This window comes from Chinchilla lanigera, unplaced genomic scaffold, assembly GCF_000276665.1.
Source record: "Chinchilla lanigera isolate Chin_1 unplaced genomic scaffold, ChiLan1.0 scaffold00003, whole genome shotgun sequence".
NCBI lineage: Eukaryota > Metazoa > Chordata > Mammalia > Rodentia > Chinchillidae > Chinchilla > Chinchilla lanigera.
This window is the reverse complement of record NW_004955404.1, coordinates 18,046,813-18,062,057: the sequence shown is the minus strand read 5'-3', so window position 1 is coordinate 18,062,057 and position 15,245 is coordinate 18,046,813. Positions and strand designations below refer to the sequence as shown.

At 36.3% G+C, this 15,245-nt stretch overlaps 1 protein-coding gene across 3 annotated transcripts in view; it reads left to right on the top strand.

The window, feature by feature from the left end:
• The window catches only part of Gpc5 (glypican 5), a 1,267,099-nt gene that overhangs the window by 29,407 nt on the left and 1,222,447 nt on the right, over positions 1 to 15,245 (top strand). For all 3 annotated transcript variants that reach the window (XM_005374117.1, XM_005374118.1, XM_013516298.1), the window contains exon 2: positions 8,343 to 8,504. In XM_005374117.1, coding sequence (XP_005374174.1) covers positions 8,343 to 8,504 — 162 coding nt within the window. The remainder of the gene's footprint in view (positions 1 to 8,342; positions 8,505 to 15,245) is intronic.

The window sequence follows — 15,245 nt, the reverse complement described above, 5'->3', positions numbered from 1 at the left end:
CTCCCTTCCATTTATTTTCAGTCTTTTTCTTTTCCTTCTTCAGATTGGATATTTTATGTTGATCTGTCCTCACATCCACAGACACTTTGCTCTGTGAACACTATTCAGATTTCAAGACCATCCAGTGACATTTTCATTTTGTATATTTTTCAGTTATAAAATTTAATTTTATATTTTTTTTACTGAGAATCTATGTCCTATATTTTATTCTGTGTTTCTGTTCTTTTATTTCACTGAACATAGTTGCAGTACCTGCTGTAGCCCTCTTGAATAATTTCAAAGTCTGTGTTCCTAAGTTGGACTTAATTTATTTTCTTACTTCTGGAAAATAGCTTATATTATACTGACTGTTTATATTTACAAGAATTTTGGATTATCTTTTAGGCACTGAACGTTGCAGTATGATGACTGGATTCTAATAGATCCCTTCAGTGAGTGTTAACCTGGCTACCTTAGAAGAAACTTAACTGGCTTGGATTCCAGCTGCCCACTATGTCTCCAGGCAGCTACAGTTTCCATTCCTTTCTTTCACACTTGGCTTGTCGGTAGCTAGGATGCTTACTTCTAGTCTGCTGCAGTCATGGAGGTGTGGCTCAGGGGTCAGCCGGGGTTCACACGAGGAGGCTGAGGTTTCCCTCCTCTGGCCCTCTGTTTCTCCTCACGCTTTCCCCCCAGCTATCACTGCCCTGAACTCAGTCTTTCATTGCAGGAAGACCATGAGTCTGTGCTGGAATTTTAGGCACTTTACACAGGAAGTGTCCTCATACCAAAAGCCACAGAAATGAAAAACTAACCTCATTCTTTCCCTTTCTTTCAAATATTTAAAAAATTTATTTATTTTATTAGTACATGTTTGCAGTCATAATGATCGCATTCAGTGTGAGGGATTTGTACGTGTACATAGCACATCTTAATTCATTCTGTCCCCTTTTCCACTCCTTCCAGCCCTTTTTGCCCTCCCCGTTTGCAAAAGCTCTACTTCCATTTTTTTCCTTTCTTTTTTTCCCTGTAAATCCTTTTCCTTCCTTAGCTCCCCTCATCTCTGATTTACTTTCCCACTTGCAAAAGTATTTCCTATTTCTAGTATCTCTCCTCCATTTTGTTCCTTATTTATACTTTGGGTTTCTCAAACACAAGAGGAACAATGCGATATTTAAACTCATGCGTCTTATTTATTTTGCTTAGGATTATAGTCTCAAGGTGCATCTATTTCCCTAAAAATGCCTCAAGTTCACCCTTCTTTATGGTAGAATAGTACTCCGTTGTATATAAATAATGCATTCTCTTTTTTTTGTTTGTTTTTTTTCCGGTACTGGAGATCGAACTCACAACCTTGCACTTGCTGGGCAGGCGCTGTGCCGCTGAGGTAAATCCCCAGCCCCATAATGCATTCTCTTTATCCATTCATCTGTTGATGGTCATATGGGCTGTTTCCAAGATTCAGCTATTATAAATTGTGCTGCAGTAAACATGCATATATCACTGTAGTATGATGACTAACTTTTTCAAGAAGATCCCTACAAGGAGAATAACTAGGTCGAATAGAACCTTTAGGTTTAGTTTTTTGAGGCATCTCCATGCTGCTTTCCACAGTAGCTGAATCAGTTTATACTCTCATCAAGGATGGAGAAGAGTTCCTTTTCCCTCCTACAGCCTCACCACTATTATTATTGGTTTACTTTTTGCTGGTAGCCATACTTTGGTTACTTCATTTTGTTCTGGGTTAATGTTTGCTAGCTGTAAGATAGCACAGCCATACTACAGGTAGAAGCTTTATTGTTTCTTGGACATACAACATTTATTTCTATTTTCAGATAGGGAAATTGAACACTGGTTAAGAGGGTGTTATCAGTCCCTCAATTTAGTATTTGACCTTCTGAAATAAACTACAAAAGGAAATGACGTGAGCTGCCTTGCTGTTACCCTGGGAGGTGTTACTGTTGGTGTTTGGCTAAAGTGTGTTACATTGTAGGTGATAGAAGAGCCTGTGGCAGATCTGGTCTTCAGTTCGAGCCAGCAAGTGATGACGGCATGTGCAAACCTCACATCCTTGCGTATTCAAATTCAGTTCCTGCACAAGGCTCTCCTGGACTCCCAGTGAATTTGCTCCTGCACGTGCATGCATGTGTGTGTGTGTGTGACTCTGTGTCTGTGTGTGTATGCGACTGGCTATTTCTGAAACAATCATGGTGCTGACGGGATGGAATACTGCGCGTTAGCTGATCAGTGATCCTTACGTGGACACCAGTCGCATCTAACTTACATCTGTGTGAGGAAAAGCTAGACCTTTCCAGGAAATTCCAGGACAGGGAATTTGCTGGCTCTCAGCAGATTTGTTGGCCCTGTGAGATCCAGGAGCTGAAATATTTTTTAAAATTTTACTGGCATAACGTAATCCATTTGAGTCAAAGTTTTTTAACCATTAATTATTTTAAAAACCCTGTCAGTTTCAGATTATATGGCATGAAGGTATTCTCATCAGTGTATTGGAGCAAGTTTACCATATTGCCTTCTGTGAATTCCGAGGATCTGTTTCATCTGGTGAGCATTTGGTATCTCATAACACATAAGACCCACTCAGGTTAACCTGAATTTTATTTTATCTCAGTGCAGTGGTACCACAGACTTTTTCCTATGCTTATTTAACATCAGTAAAGATGATGTGTGTGTGCTACTATGATAAAAATCCTACAGGTTCAGTAGAGGAGATGTGAATGCTTTAAATCACGATAGAATGTGTTTTATCAGCCAGCATTCCTATTTAAAAGTATTATTACTATAAAATAAAGTATAGATACAGAACAGAAAACAAATATATGGCTTAGTAAGTTACTATGACACCCTTCTAACTGCTACCCACATCAAAAGGTTATTCTTCATGAATATAGCACTGCAGAATCCCCCTATGAGTCCCATCCTACTTATAGAGTTCTTTCTTAAAAAAGAACCACTGTGCTAACTTTTACAGTTCTTTGTGTTTTTAAAAATGGTTTTAACACTACAATATGTTGCCCTTCTTAACATTTTTTTGTGTTGTCTGTGTGTCTGTTTCCCTTTTTGATTGTGATAAAAATAGATCACATGAGCTATTCCCTCGGAACAATGTGTAATTTACATTCCAGGATTCCTGACCATAGGCACAATGCTGTGAAGGGAGTCTTTGGAACTTCTGCATCTTGCCTGACTCTTTTGATATACTTCTTGGTCTGTGTATTATTGATTGTGTACTTACAGTGCGGTATAAAAGTGTTCCTTAGTACATTGTTTCCTCTGAATTGGCAAGGAGATTCAGAGACTGTGTTAGATTTATATATCTGGTGGCAAAAATCCTGTATTAGATACATTTGGAAGACTATAGAAGGCACCTAATGTTTGATTGTCTCCTTTTGGCCTGATTTTTAGCAGCAGTTATTGTATATGCACTGACTCATTTGGGATTAATGATTGATAATATTCTAATTTTATTATTTCTCTTTTATTTATTAGAAAGAGAGGCTTATCTATAATTTGTATTTCTTTGTATGGTTTATACATGACAGTCGTGATGGGTGCTTGCTTCTTCTTATCTACCAATTTTCAGAGCTATGAATCTCTTTTTCCGTAACTTTATAGAGGTGAAAAACTCATTTAAGTAAACATCATTGCATCCTGTGGATTTAAGTACATTTACTTGGTCGTGATCCTTTTCAGTTGTTGAAGTTCAGGTTGTCCCATGTTTGGCCACCGGGAGCTTTTTGAAGTTGGCTGAACTGTGTTTCTCCAAAACTCGTATGTTAAACTTCTAGCCCCCAAAGTGACTGTAACTGGGGTGACATTTTAAGGGGTAGTTAAGGTTAAATGAGCTTAGGAGGGTAGGGCCTTAATCCCATATGCTGTTGTCCTTCTGAGAAAAGGAAAGGGCACCAGGAGTGCAGGTGATGGAGACAGGGAAAAGTTGGCCATCTGCAAGCTGGTGCGAGACCAGCTCAGCTGCACCTTGATCTTGGGCTTTCAGTCTCCAGAACTGTGAGAAAATACATTTACTTTGTTTAAGCTGGTATTTTGTCATATTAGCCCTAGTAGAAATCATATAGCCCGTAAGTTCTTTTGATAGGACTCTCATAGTTATATGATAATTTCTTTGCTATCTGTTGGATAAGGCATTTTAGCATCTATCACCTTATATATTTCCTTTTTCAAATCTAGCGGCACTGGTGACTTCTTGAGAGAAATGGTATTTTAAAACCATAATCTGGGCACAAGGGATGGCCTTTTTGATTCGTTTCATTGTTTCTTGACCTTTTCAGGGAGTACTTTTTAGAGGTAACGTTCTTCATGACTTCACATTGGGAATTTCAGTTCCAATTCAAGATTGTGGAATTTAACCTAACCACTTCTATATCACATCTGTCTCTCCTTTCTCCCACATTAAAGTTTTTGACTCACAAGGATAGAATTAGAGACTAGAATTTGAATATTTCATACTTACTTACTTGTGTTTTCCATATTACACAATTTTAGAATAATAAGAAATACAGTCTTTAGTATCTTGTTTCCTTCTTATCCTTTCTCCAGGAGCATATATTATTTGTAACTGTCCTCAATATTTGCGATCATTGTCTTTCAAGTCCTTTCATTTAGAAAACTGTTTTCAATTACATTACCTTTGTATAATTAGCTCTTGTATTCCTTCTAGTCGAATCTTCAAGTAGTACCACTGAACTTTTGATTTGATTTTGTTTTGAAGCCTGTCTTTCTGTCATGTTTTCTTTGTTACTCCATTCCTTACTCTTTCTGTTTTGACTCCATGTCAGATTTGATCCCATTATTTTTTATTGTTTGTTTCAGCTGAAGTTATTTTTTTCCTGAATGTTTTGAATGAAACTGGCTTCAGAGTAGCTTTCCTAACTTTATGGAGCTAATTGTTCTGTTACTTTTGTGTAGCATTTAAAAATATAGCTGCTCGTTTTTTGACATTTCTTGGATTTATACCCTTTTGGTCTACACCTTCTCTTTCTACATGTGTGGGTTCCCTCTTATGTTGAAATTTCATTCCAGAATTTTCTGTCCTGTGCTGGGGTTCTGTTTGGGAAAAGAGCCCTGCTGGCTTGGATTTGGGGTTTATAGGGAGGGTTGCTCTTGTTCTACCTGGTTCTTTTCTGTTATGGCTCCATCCCACACAATGAATGACAGGACAGAGCTCTTCCAGCTCAGCTACTGGTCTGCAGTGCTGTCCTGTACATTGTTTGCTTCTTTGGGTTCTTCTGTTGCCTGGTGCTTTAGCCCTGTGTCCATTGCTTCCTTCTTGTCCTTGCTGCCCACACTGGACTCTGTGACGATCTCGTGGCTGTTGCTACTTTGTCTCATCCTATTTGCACTTTGAAGTTGGTAGAGCTATCATGCTATCTAGTTTTTTTGTTATGGTTGTTGATTTTGGATGTGTTTTCAAGCTCTGTCTGGTTTTGTCTAAGATTCGGAGATAGTGAAAATTCTACCGCCGCCATCTTTCCACAGTTCTTCCCGGTGTTCCCGTCTCAGCATTTGGAACAAATACTCAAGCAAACTAATGGGTATAAGAGTTTCTTATGCTGCTAACAGAAAGGAACACTTACTAAATAATACTGCTGCTTCTGGTGAGGAACCCAGAAAAGCACCCACAACTCTGGTCGAAGTCTTTAGTTAAGAGCTGACTTATTTTTAGTTTTGTTTTGTGTTTAGTATTTCCTGCAGAGTTTGGTTTTACTATTCAGAAACATGACAGCTGCTCTGGAGCCTGAGTACTCTTGCTGTTTCATAGCATTCTGGGATTATTCCATGCTCTTTGCAGCCAGGCTTTGAAATCTGTTAAGAATTTCTCTTGTTGTTGTGTAGTATATGTTTGGGCTGGGTCCACCTTTGCTTTCTTGTGGTGCCTGTTTTATTTACAGTGGAAGAACCATAGTCTGGACTTTTTATCAACAAGCATCTTCTTATGCTCTTTGTACATATACTATGAACAACATGTAAGATGTGGGCCTTTCCCTGAGGATTTCATTTAATTCATTTTATCTGTCTCTTGGACTGATCCAGGAAGAAAGGGAGTGCTTTTTATTTTTTGTCAACTGTTTTCCTCCTCCACTGGAACTCCAGTTCTAAGTTATTTAATCTTATAGAGGATACTGATCAAAATATTGTGCCAACTAGAAAACGTTTGTCTTTTATCTCTACAGTATTAGAGCTCTGATTCAGGTTGAATTTAGTCCTATGCTGTCATTACAAACTTCTAAGATTCTAAATGAAATTCTGAATTAATCAGTGTAGACCCTCATCGACTTGACGGATGTATTTTTACTGAGTGGTCTAAATTGCTATACCTGCCTACCCAAAGTTGCTGAGTGTTTTTCCCCCTACATTATATTTAGCATAGCAGTAGAGGAAATTTGTAGCATTTTTCTAAATGTATGTTCTACCTTTCAAAAATAGAAGGGGAAATTGTCAACTGTATAACTTTATATTTTAGCCTATTTAATTTTGAATAAATCTTCTTGAGTAGTTCCTAACCTAAAATTTGTTCTCTTGCAACTTTGCAGAGAGATATCTTATTTCAAAACAGGAATTAGAAATGTCTAGTTATGTCTCTACACAAACTTTATAGATTTAAGACTTTTCTCAGTAAAATAATGGCAAATAACATATCTTGGGAATTTGCATCTTTCTAAACTAAAGGCCTATCATATTTGTGACACTGGTCAGTATTTATCCTGTTTATACCTACATTTGCTCAAGTATGAAATATGGCAGGAATGGTACATTTATTATAAGGTTGCTGTAAAGATTAAAAGAGATAATACATTTTTGAATATTTGATACACTATGTAACAGCTCAGGCAATTAGAATATAATAACAACAGTTCCCACACTTGGAGCTTAACAATATTGGTAATTAATTGATAATCACATAAAAAATTGCGGACATGGTAAGTGCAGTGGAGGGATGTGTGGATCTCCAAGAGTATGTTGTAGGGGCTTGAGCTGTTCGGGGGAAGGTTGTGGGAAGTTTCCCTTGAGAGGAATGAGGACAGATCTAAAGAAAAGTGGATGAGAAGGAACTCAGTGAAGGTGTGTGTTTGCTGTAGGTGCGGGTGAGCACGTCTAGGAAACGAATGTTCCAGAAAGGGGCAGCACAGGGAGAATGGTTAGAAGGAGCTGGTGAATATGAGGGCCTGAAATGAGGCCAGAGTGTGCAGGCAAGAGGACAATGGTCAGTGTTACTAGCGATTGGGTTGGAGAGGGAGGAGGGAAGGAATGGGGCAGAGCCGGGGAACATTTGTATTCCATGCGTAGGAATGTGATCTGGCGGGGTCTCATGAAGTAGTGTTAGATATTGGAATTCCCAAGATATACTCTCTGTGATCTTTTGTCATTACTGCTATTTTAAAATTCCTTTATAGTCGTTTCTACATTAAACAGGTTCATATACTTCAATATTTATTTGTTGCTTCTTTTCCCCAAACTCTTATTATTATGCTTCTCTAAACGCCAATTCCCCAATCCTTTCGTTTAGGAATAAAGCCAAGATGATAGCTTTGCTTTCTTTCAATCAATTTTCCTATTTGAAGTAGAATTTTCTTTTGTATAATGTTAGGTAAGATAAATGCAAAACAATTGCCAACATGTCACCTACTGTGACACTTACAATTATATTATGCTGCTTAGCCTTTGTAAAATGCTCACATGCTCTCTTTTGTTGTCTAATTTAAACAAACGAAAGCCAAAATTATTAGAAATGCTGGTGTCTTGTGTTGACAGGTGGCTCAGAGTGATTTCAGATATTTTCATCTTCTCCAGAGCCAGCTTTTGGAAATGTTAAGGCCTGAGGCACTCTGTGATCAAGTAGGAGGAGTGAGAAAGGTGGATGTTATGTGTTTGTATTTGTGTGTGTGTGTGCACCATGTGCATATTTTATGGATGTTGATAAAAATTAGCTAATGTAGCAGCTGTAAAGTTCCACATGCACCAAAGGCCATAACTTTCCTTCATATTCTAAAAGAAAGGAGTAACTGTATTAGACCGTGTAAACAAACTTGTCAGGAGCATTACAGATCTGGGCAGCTTTGCATAGCCTTGGCACTCACACCGTGCTGCTCCAGTAGGGATTTCCGTTTGGCATCAAATACTGGAACAAAGAGTAGTTTACAATATTTTGTTCATGGTGGTATTAATGGATGATTGGGGCATTTTCTTACGGCAAGTGCTCTGGTAAACCAATTTCTCGCATAGAACACAAACCCTCTTGTCTGCAGGGCTGATAATGCCTAGCATGTAGCATGTAATGTCTGTTAAGTGGATAGATAACCATGCTAAAAATATTTTACGTGTTCCAGGACCTGATCTTCAGGTTTGCATATCCAAAAAACCAACATGCTGCACCAGGAAGATGGAGGAGAGATATCAAGTTGCAGCTCGCCAAGATCTGCAGCAGGTGCTTCAGACATCCAGCTCGCCACTAAAGCTGCTCATATCTCGAAATGCAGCCACTTTTCAAGGTAAGTGTACCTGGAGTTCTGAAGCGAACAACCAGCTTTGTGTTAGTGATTGTCTAGGATACCAGTACTGGTGAACTTGGCTAGGCTTATTTCCTTATATTTGCATAACGTTCTAGTATAACATGAAGTTTTATCTTTTTAAAACGTTGTAACTTGTTTCTGAGGTCATCCTGGGAATATAGTTGAGTTGGACTAATGAATCTTAAACTGTTGAAAGGGGTCTTAATCCTGATAGGGTTCTTTCAGGTTCCTCACTGTGACCCACAGTTTTACTTTAGTGAGAACAGTCAGAATTATTAGATTTTACGAAAAGAATTCTGTAGCATAAAATCATGTTGCCTTAAACTAAATAGTTATAGATTTATTTTTCATAATATGATTTGAATAAATATTTGTCTGAGTTTTCCCTCTGTGGTCAGCTGTGGTTTTTGTGAGAAAACCAGTTCAGTGTATCAGAGTGCAGGCAGATTGATAAATAGTACACTGGAAAATTTAATTGTATCTTTAAGGGTCAGCTAAGACCGGAACTGAACCATAACTGAAACAGTGTGTTCAGAAATAAAATGAAGGGCCGGGGATAGTTCAGTGGCACAAGCACCTGCCTCCAAGTGCAAGGTCCCGAGTTGGATTCCTGGTACCAAAAAAAAAAAACCAACCCAGAAATAAAATGAATAAGTTATAAAATTATAAGGCACCGTGAAAAATACATGATCTTTTTCTTATGTTAGTCATCTTCTATAAAATTCCTTATTGCTATAATAAAATATCTTAATTTATTTCCCCTTTATGAAGCATTAGCTCTTCTGCATATGACTAGAATGAAAACATCTGCTTTTCAAACAAATATAATGCTTTTGTTTAACACAGAATATAACTTCTGTTAGTGTTCCTTTTTAATAAACATATTAATGTCAGTCTAAATAATTTGCTTTATGCACATAAGACAAAGCTGATTAATTTTTAAAACTATACTTATTAAATGAAATAAATATGATAAATCAGAATAAAATTTAAATTGAGTTTAAAATATAGATCATGATGAATTGATTTTTATGTAGAAACTGTAATGATAGATTATGTTATTAATTTATTTTTTAGGTGCTTTACAGCACAGCTTTATTTTTGTCATGGGATTTGCTCATGTGAAATGGTTGGAGAAAAATTTATTGATGTGGATTTTAAACATTTGTGACTTGAACTGGCCAGGTGGAAAGGAGTTAGCCACCAAGTGAAGTTTGTGATGATTATTTCTCATGATGCCGATTGTATGTGCAATGTACAAAATACTTTCAGAAGTAACTGGCAGTTAATAGAAAAGTTTGAGTCAAACAGGGAGTCTGTGGTTGTTGGCTATGTACTTAAAATGGTAAAGTAGACTCAAGATTGTTTCAAACTGAAGAAAACATGTTTTCTTCACTTCAGTCTAGTTTACCATTTTAAGTACATAGCCAACAACCACAGACTCCCTATTCGTACGGTCAGCTTCATGAGAAATAATCATCACAGACTTCAGTTGGTGGTTGACTTCTTTCCATCTGGCCAGTTCAGATCACAAATGTGTGCACAGGAGAGTTTCCTAATAATTTCTTACCTTTATTATCAAAACGGAATCTCTCCAAGCAAGAGTACATGCTGAAGGTCATGACAATTCTAACCTACTCTTTTAGATAGCAGTATCTAAATACATGGGTGAGAGGAAGTGTCAGCAGTCACAGTGACTATCTCATAAGCTCCAATATTTTCTGCTATCTTCAAAGCTACTGTATGAGACTGTTCACATATTCTTGGATAAGTCAGTGAAGATAAAGAACATGAAATTCAAAAGACTGGGAGACCTGGAATATTTAGACTCTTAAAATGGACTGATGCCGGGTGTGGTGGTGCCCGCCTGTAATCCCAGCACTTGGGAGGCTGAGGCAGGAGGATCGTTGTGAGTTCAAGACCAGTCTGGGCTAAAAGTGAGCTCAAGGCCAGCCTAAACTGCATAGGGAGACCTTGTCTCAAAAAAAAAAAAAAAAAAAAAAAAAAAAGAAAATGGACTGAGGCTACTTAAGCTTTGGTGATATTGGTGAATGTTGGTTGATAAGTATTTTATTAGCAGGAATTCATATTAAGATCTGGAATTGTCTCTGTTTGCCTGAGGGTCAGGTAATTTCATATAGTTATTTTCTGTTTAGTAAATTGTACCTCCTGTTTCTGAGTTTTGCTGTTTATTTAAAAATTAATTATGAAAATTAAAAAGAAATATTCTCAAATGTGAATTGTCATAGTTACCATTTTCTTGCCTTGAGGAATGTAAAGTTTTATTTAAGAATTATGAACAGGAAGACATTTAGACGAAATTTGCTGAAAGGCAAATTACTGAAATAAATTCTCTTCCAAGAAAACCAGCTTTTAATTTAATGAAAAAAACAAGTAGCTTCCACTTATTTTAGTAAACAAGAAGTCTAAATATATGTTAAATATATATATTGTATATATATGCTAAAAGCCATACTGAGAGATCACATTTGCAGTGTCATAACTGAGCAGTACAGATTCCTTTATTAATAAGTGCTGTCTATATAGTTCCTATGTATTCAGATTATCTGAAAAAATTCACTATTTTTATAAGATGAAAAGAGGCTACACATTTTATTGGGAAATTTAATTTGCTGGAGATACACATAATAGACGTATCAATTCACTTCTTTGGTGATGTAAATACATTTGCTACATTTTTATGTTTAGATTTTCAGATATTTTATTTCTATTTCTTACTTCAACACTGGTACTCTTTTCTACAGCGGTGTGCCAGGTTATGAACAGTGTTGGACTGGAAAATAGCCCGGCCTTTTCTGTCACGGATCTTGGGGACCCCATGGATGTTTTTGGAGCATTCCTTGAATAGGGTCAATGGGAATGGTCACTGGATCTGTGGATTTTGTAGACTGCACAGCACTGCTACGCAGAGGCTAGAAGTTTGGTAACACACGGGGGATAGAGGAAGTCATGCTGGCACCTGGTGCCGCAAGATATATTAGGTCATCAGAGTACAATTCACATTCAGCTCTGGATTCTGCCACCTGGCTGCATATTGGTTAGGCTGGGGTCAGCTTGTGGGACAAACGTACATTTTTTTATTTTCTTAAAGGAATTTACCAAAGCTTGTTTCAGTGAGATGTCCTTAAAAACAAATAGCTAAACAGAAAAATCTGTTGTTTCTGACCCTTAATTAGGACTGGAATTGTTATTTTTTAAGGCACTCAGTCGCGCAGTGTTTTATCATGCAGTCCCTGAAAGGAACAGGCTGCTATCCTTGTGTCGGTTCATAAATAAGTAGTGCAGTTTTCAGAGAGGAGCGCTGGCCTTGTCACAGCACAGACAATAACTGTTCTTCTTTTGCAAGGCTTAATAATGCTCATGAATAAAGCGGAAGGAAGAGGCAGAGATAATGCAAGAGTCTGTTTCCCTTTGGTTGTTTTACTGTGAATACGAGATTGTATTCCTTGAAAATAATTTAGAAATTTTTAGAATAAATATTTCACTTATTTATAAAGTATGATGTGACTCAGAGAAATAGGGGAGATTGAAAGAATATTTCATCTGTAAAAATTCACCTCATCTAGTTTTCAAATTTGTCACTTTTTAAATCTCAAGACAATAGTGTTTGGGTTTTTTAAGCTTTTATTTTTATAAAAAAATTCATTTTAATGTAATACAAGTAGATATTAAAAAAATATAAAAAACACTTCCATAAAAATAAAATTTTACTACAGAATAAGAGAATAACAATGGTTAGTATACTTTTTTAATAACAGAAAACAATACAGGAATGTTAGCTTCTCTCAAAAATAAAAATAAGGAATACTTTAAAGGTATTACTGAAAGCTTGTGTTTTGTTTCAACATTTGGGAGACAGGTTAAGAAGTTAAGTCATTCCTAACAGATATATCTTTTCCTACATATCTTACCTTTGAATATGCTCACTTAGTTCTAAGATATATGATAGCTACTTAGTAATTATTCTGGAAAACTCTCAGTTTCTTATATGGATTTAAAAATATATATTATTGCAAAATCTGAGAGCTAATGATATTTAGAATAAGAATGATTTCACATTTCTGTTTATGTTTCATTCTCTTGGCTAATAAGATTTTTTTTCTAGATTATGAGTACCTGAAATGTTAAAACAGGCTTGTACTCTTAGGTTAAAATATTAAAATAACAAATTTAATAAAGATATATTCCTATATTTGGTGAAATAAAGATATGATCAAAATTAATATCTGATTTTAAAAAGCAGGTGAAATGAGATGAAAATATGAATATAATATGTGGATTTTTCTTCTTTGTGGTAAAGGATACTAGCTACTATAAAGTGTGAAGTTATAACACAGCTACTGTAAAACTAATATTCATATACACGTGCAAATATGTATATTTTAAATAACACAAGGGTATAGTTAATATTTGACAGAGTAAATAGACTTATAGACATGCTATAGTACTGACCATAGAATACATCAATCTTGCGTGTCTATATTTGTTCTCCTGAGTAACCATTTTGAAGATGCCAATATGTAATACAACAACCACTGTCAATTTCCTGTCACCTTGTCTGTAATTCAGTATCGCTTATATTGTTCTTGTGCTATTTTGTAAATGGTTGTCTGTTGATATGTTTTTGTTCTTTTATTTTTAAAATAAAAAAAAGAATACATTAACCTTATTTTGTTTGCTTCAGCTATGGTTTACAAATATGGATAATATTAAAATTATTCCTTGAAGAGGTAGTATGTGAAAAAAATAATAGAACAGTGCTATTTCTAACACTAAAAAATTACTTGATCAAAAACTCAAGAGATCAGGTAGCCTTAGGTGGGCTGTGCTAGGGAGGTTTGTTTCTGTCTCTGACACTTACGGGAGATACTCAGCAAATGCAATTAAGTAAACTTCCTGAATAAATGAAAGAATGAATGATAATTAGCAAGAAGATGGTTTCCAGATAACATAAGATTTCTTTCTTCCACCGTCCCTCTCTTCCTTCCCCTCTTTCTCTTTTCTTTCTTTGCTCTGTTGACACTTTTAATAAATCTGTTGAGTGTCCCTGTCAGGGTCTTGGATTCTACAGGGTATCCAAATATTAGATCTAGTATACTTTTATTGGCTCCTCCAGACTTTAGGTTCCCCATTGCTCATACAAAATAACTGACACTCTGAACTTACAGGAGGAGAAGTTGAATTTGACTCAGTTTCAAGGGTTTAGTCCATGGTCAGGGGGCAGCAAAGCAAGACCGTCATGGCAGAAGCACATGGTGGAATGAAGCTGCTCATTTCATGGTGATTGAAAAGCAGAGCACTGTGGGGGAAGAGCCCCAGTGAGAGGTACAACCTGCAAAGGCATGGTGGCCCCAGTGACCTACCTCCAGCTGGACCCTACCTCCAGTCAGCACACAAACATCAGTGAATTACCCGGCTGATTAGGACCCAGTCACTCTCCAGTTAAATTGATGATTAAATACAACCATACAACCAACATATATTTATTAGGCTATTAATTTATAAACTGGAATGGGACAAATTATAGTTTTTCTTTCATTGACATTTTGAATGTAATTACATTTTTCTCCCCTACGATTTATGCAGTGCACTTATCTCATAGTGTGTTATCTCATATACCAGCTATCAATGTGATTGGCCTTTATCCAGCTGTCCTTTATCTCTAAATGCTAAAAGTTGTTTCTTTTGAATCTGTGTTGGCAGGCTTCTATTAATTATGAAAAATGGGGTAATTTTCCTGTATCCTAGGTGAAAGTTGCAAGAGTTTAAATTACTTTTCAGCTGGAAATAAAACATACTGGGCATGAAACATTATTGATACTGGAAAAAACTGCTTGCAGACCTATCAGTTTTACTTTATTTTTTTTAAACCCTAAGAAGTTGACTTTTAATTGTTCTGAGTCTGACAGATGATATTTATGACATTAGTTATGCCTAATGTAGTTTTACCTAGCAAGCAGAGTACCTTGCTCACAGTAAGTTAAACAATTCTTTTCTGATTTTATATTAAGCACATTTTCAATAAAACTTTTCAGCATGAGAAGTGGACATGTAGCTAGATTAGTCGACATTTCATAAACATTATTTATTATTTTGTTATCTTTATATTAATTTAATCTTGTTTTGCATAAGTAATCATAGGGCTGCTTCTTAAAAATTGCTTGTATGTTGGTAAAAGATAGAACGTTTGATAGGCTAAACTGGTTGTTTTTGTTTTTTGCTTTTTGGTTTTTCTGGTCCTGGGAATGGAACGCATGACCTCATGTTTGCGAGGCAGGTGCTGTGCCCCTGAGCTATATTCCCCGCGCTGATTATGTTTTTGAGATTAATCTGTATATCTCGCCACCTCCCCATTTATTCTGATTTACAAAATTATTTTTGTTTGTTTGTTTTTTTTTTTTTTTTTTTTTTTTTTTTTTTTTTCTCCGGTACCGGGAACCGAACTCACGACCTTGCGCTTGCCAGGCAAGCGCTTTTTGCCGCTGAGCTAAATCCCCAGCCCCTATTTTTGTTTGTTTTTGATTCTGGATATTAGGCCTAGTGTAAGATTCTTTTTATAGATATGTAACATTTATTCCTCCTTCTGTTGGCGGGCATTTCAAGAATTCTCAAATTCTTTTCACATTTATAATGTTTCTATGAATGTTGTTGAATATAATTCATGGGTACATGTTCTTCCAGGGTTTATATCTAGAAATA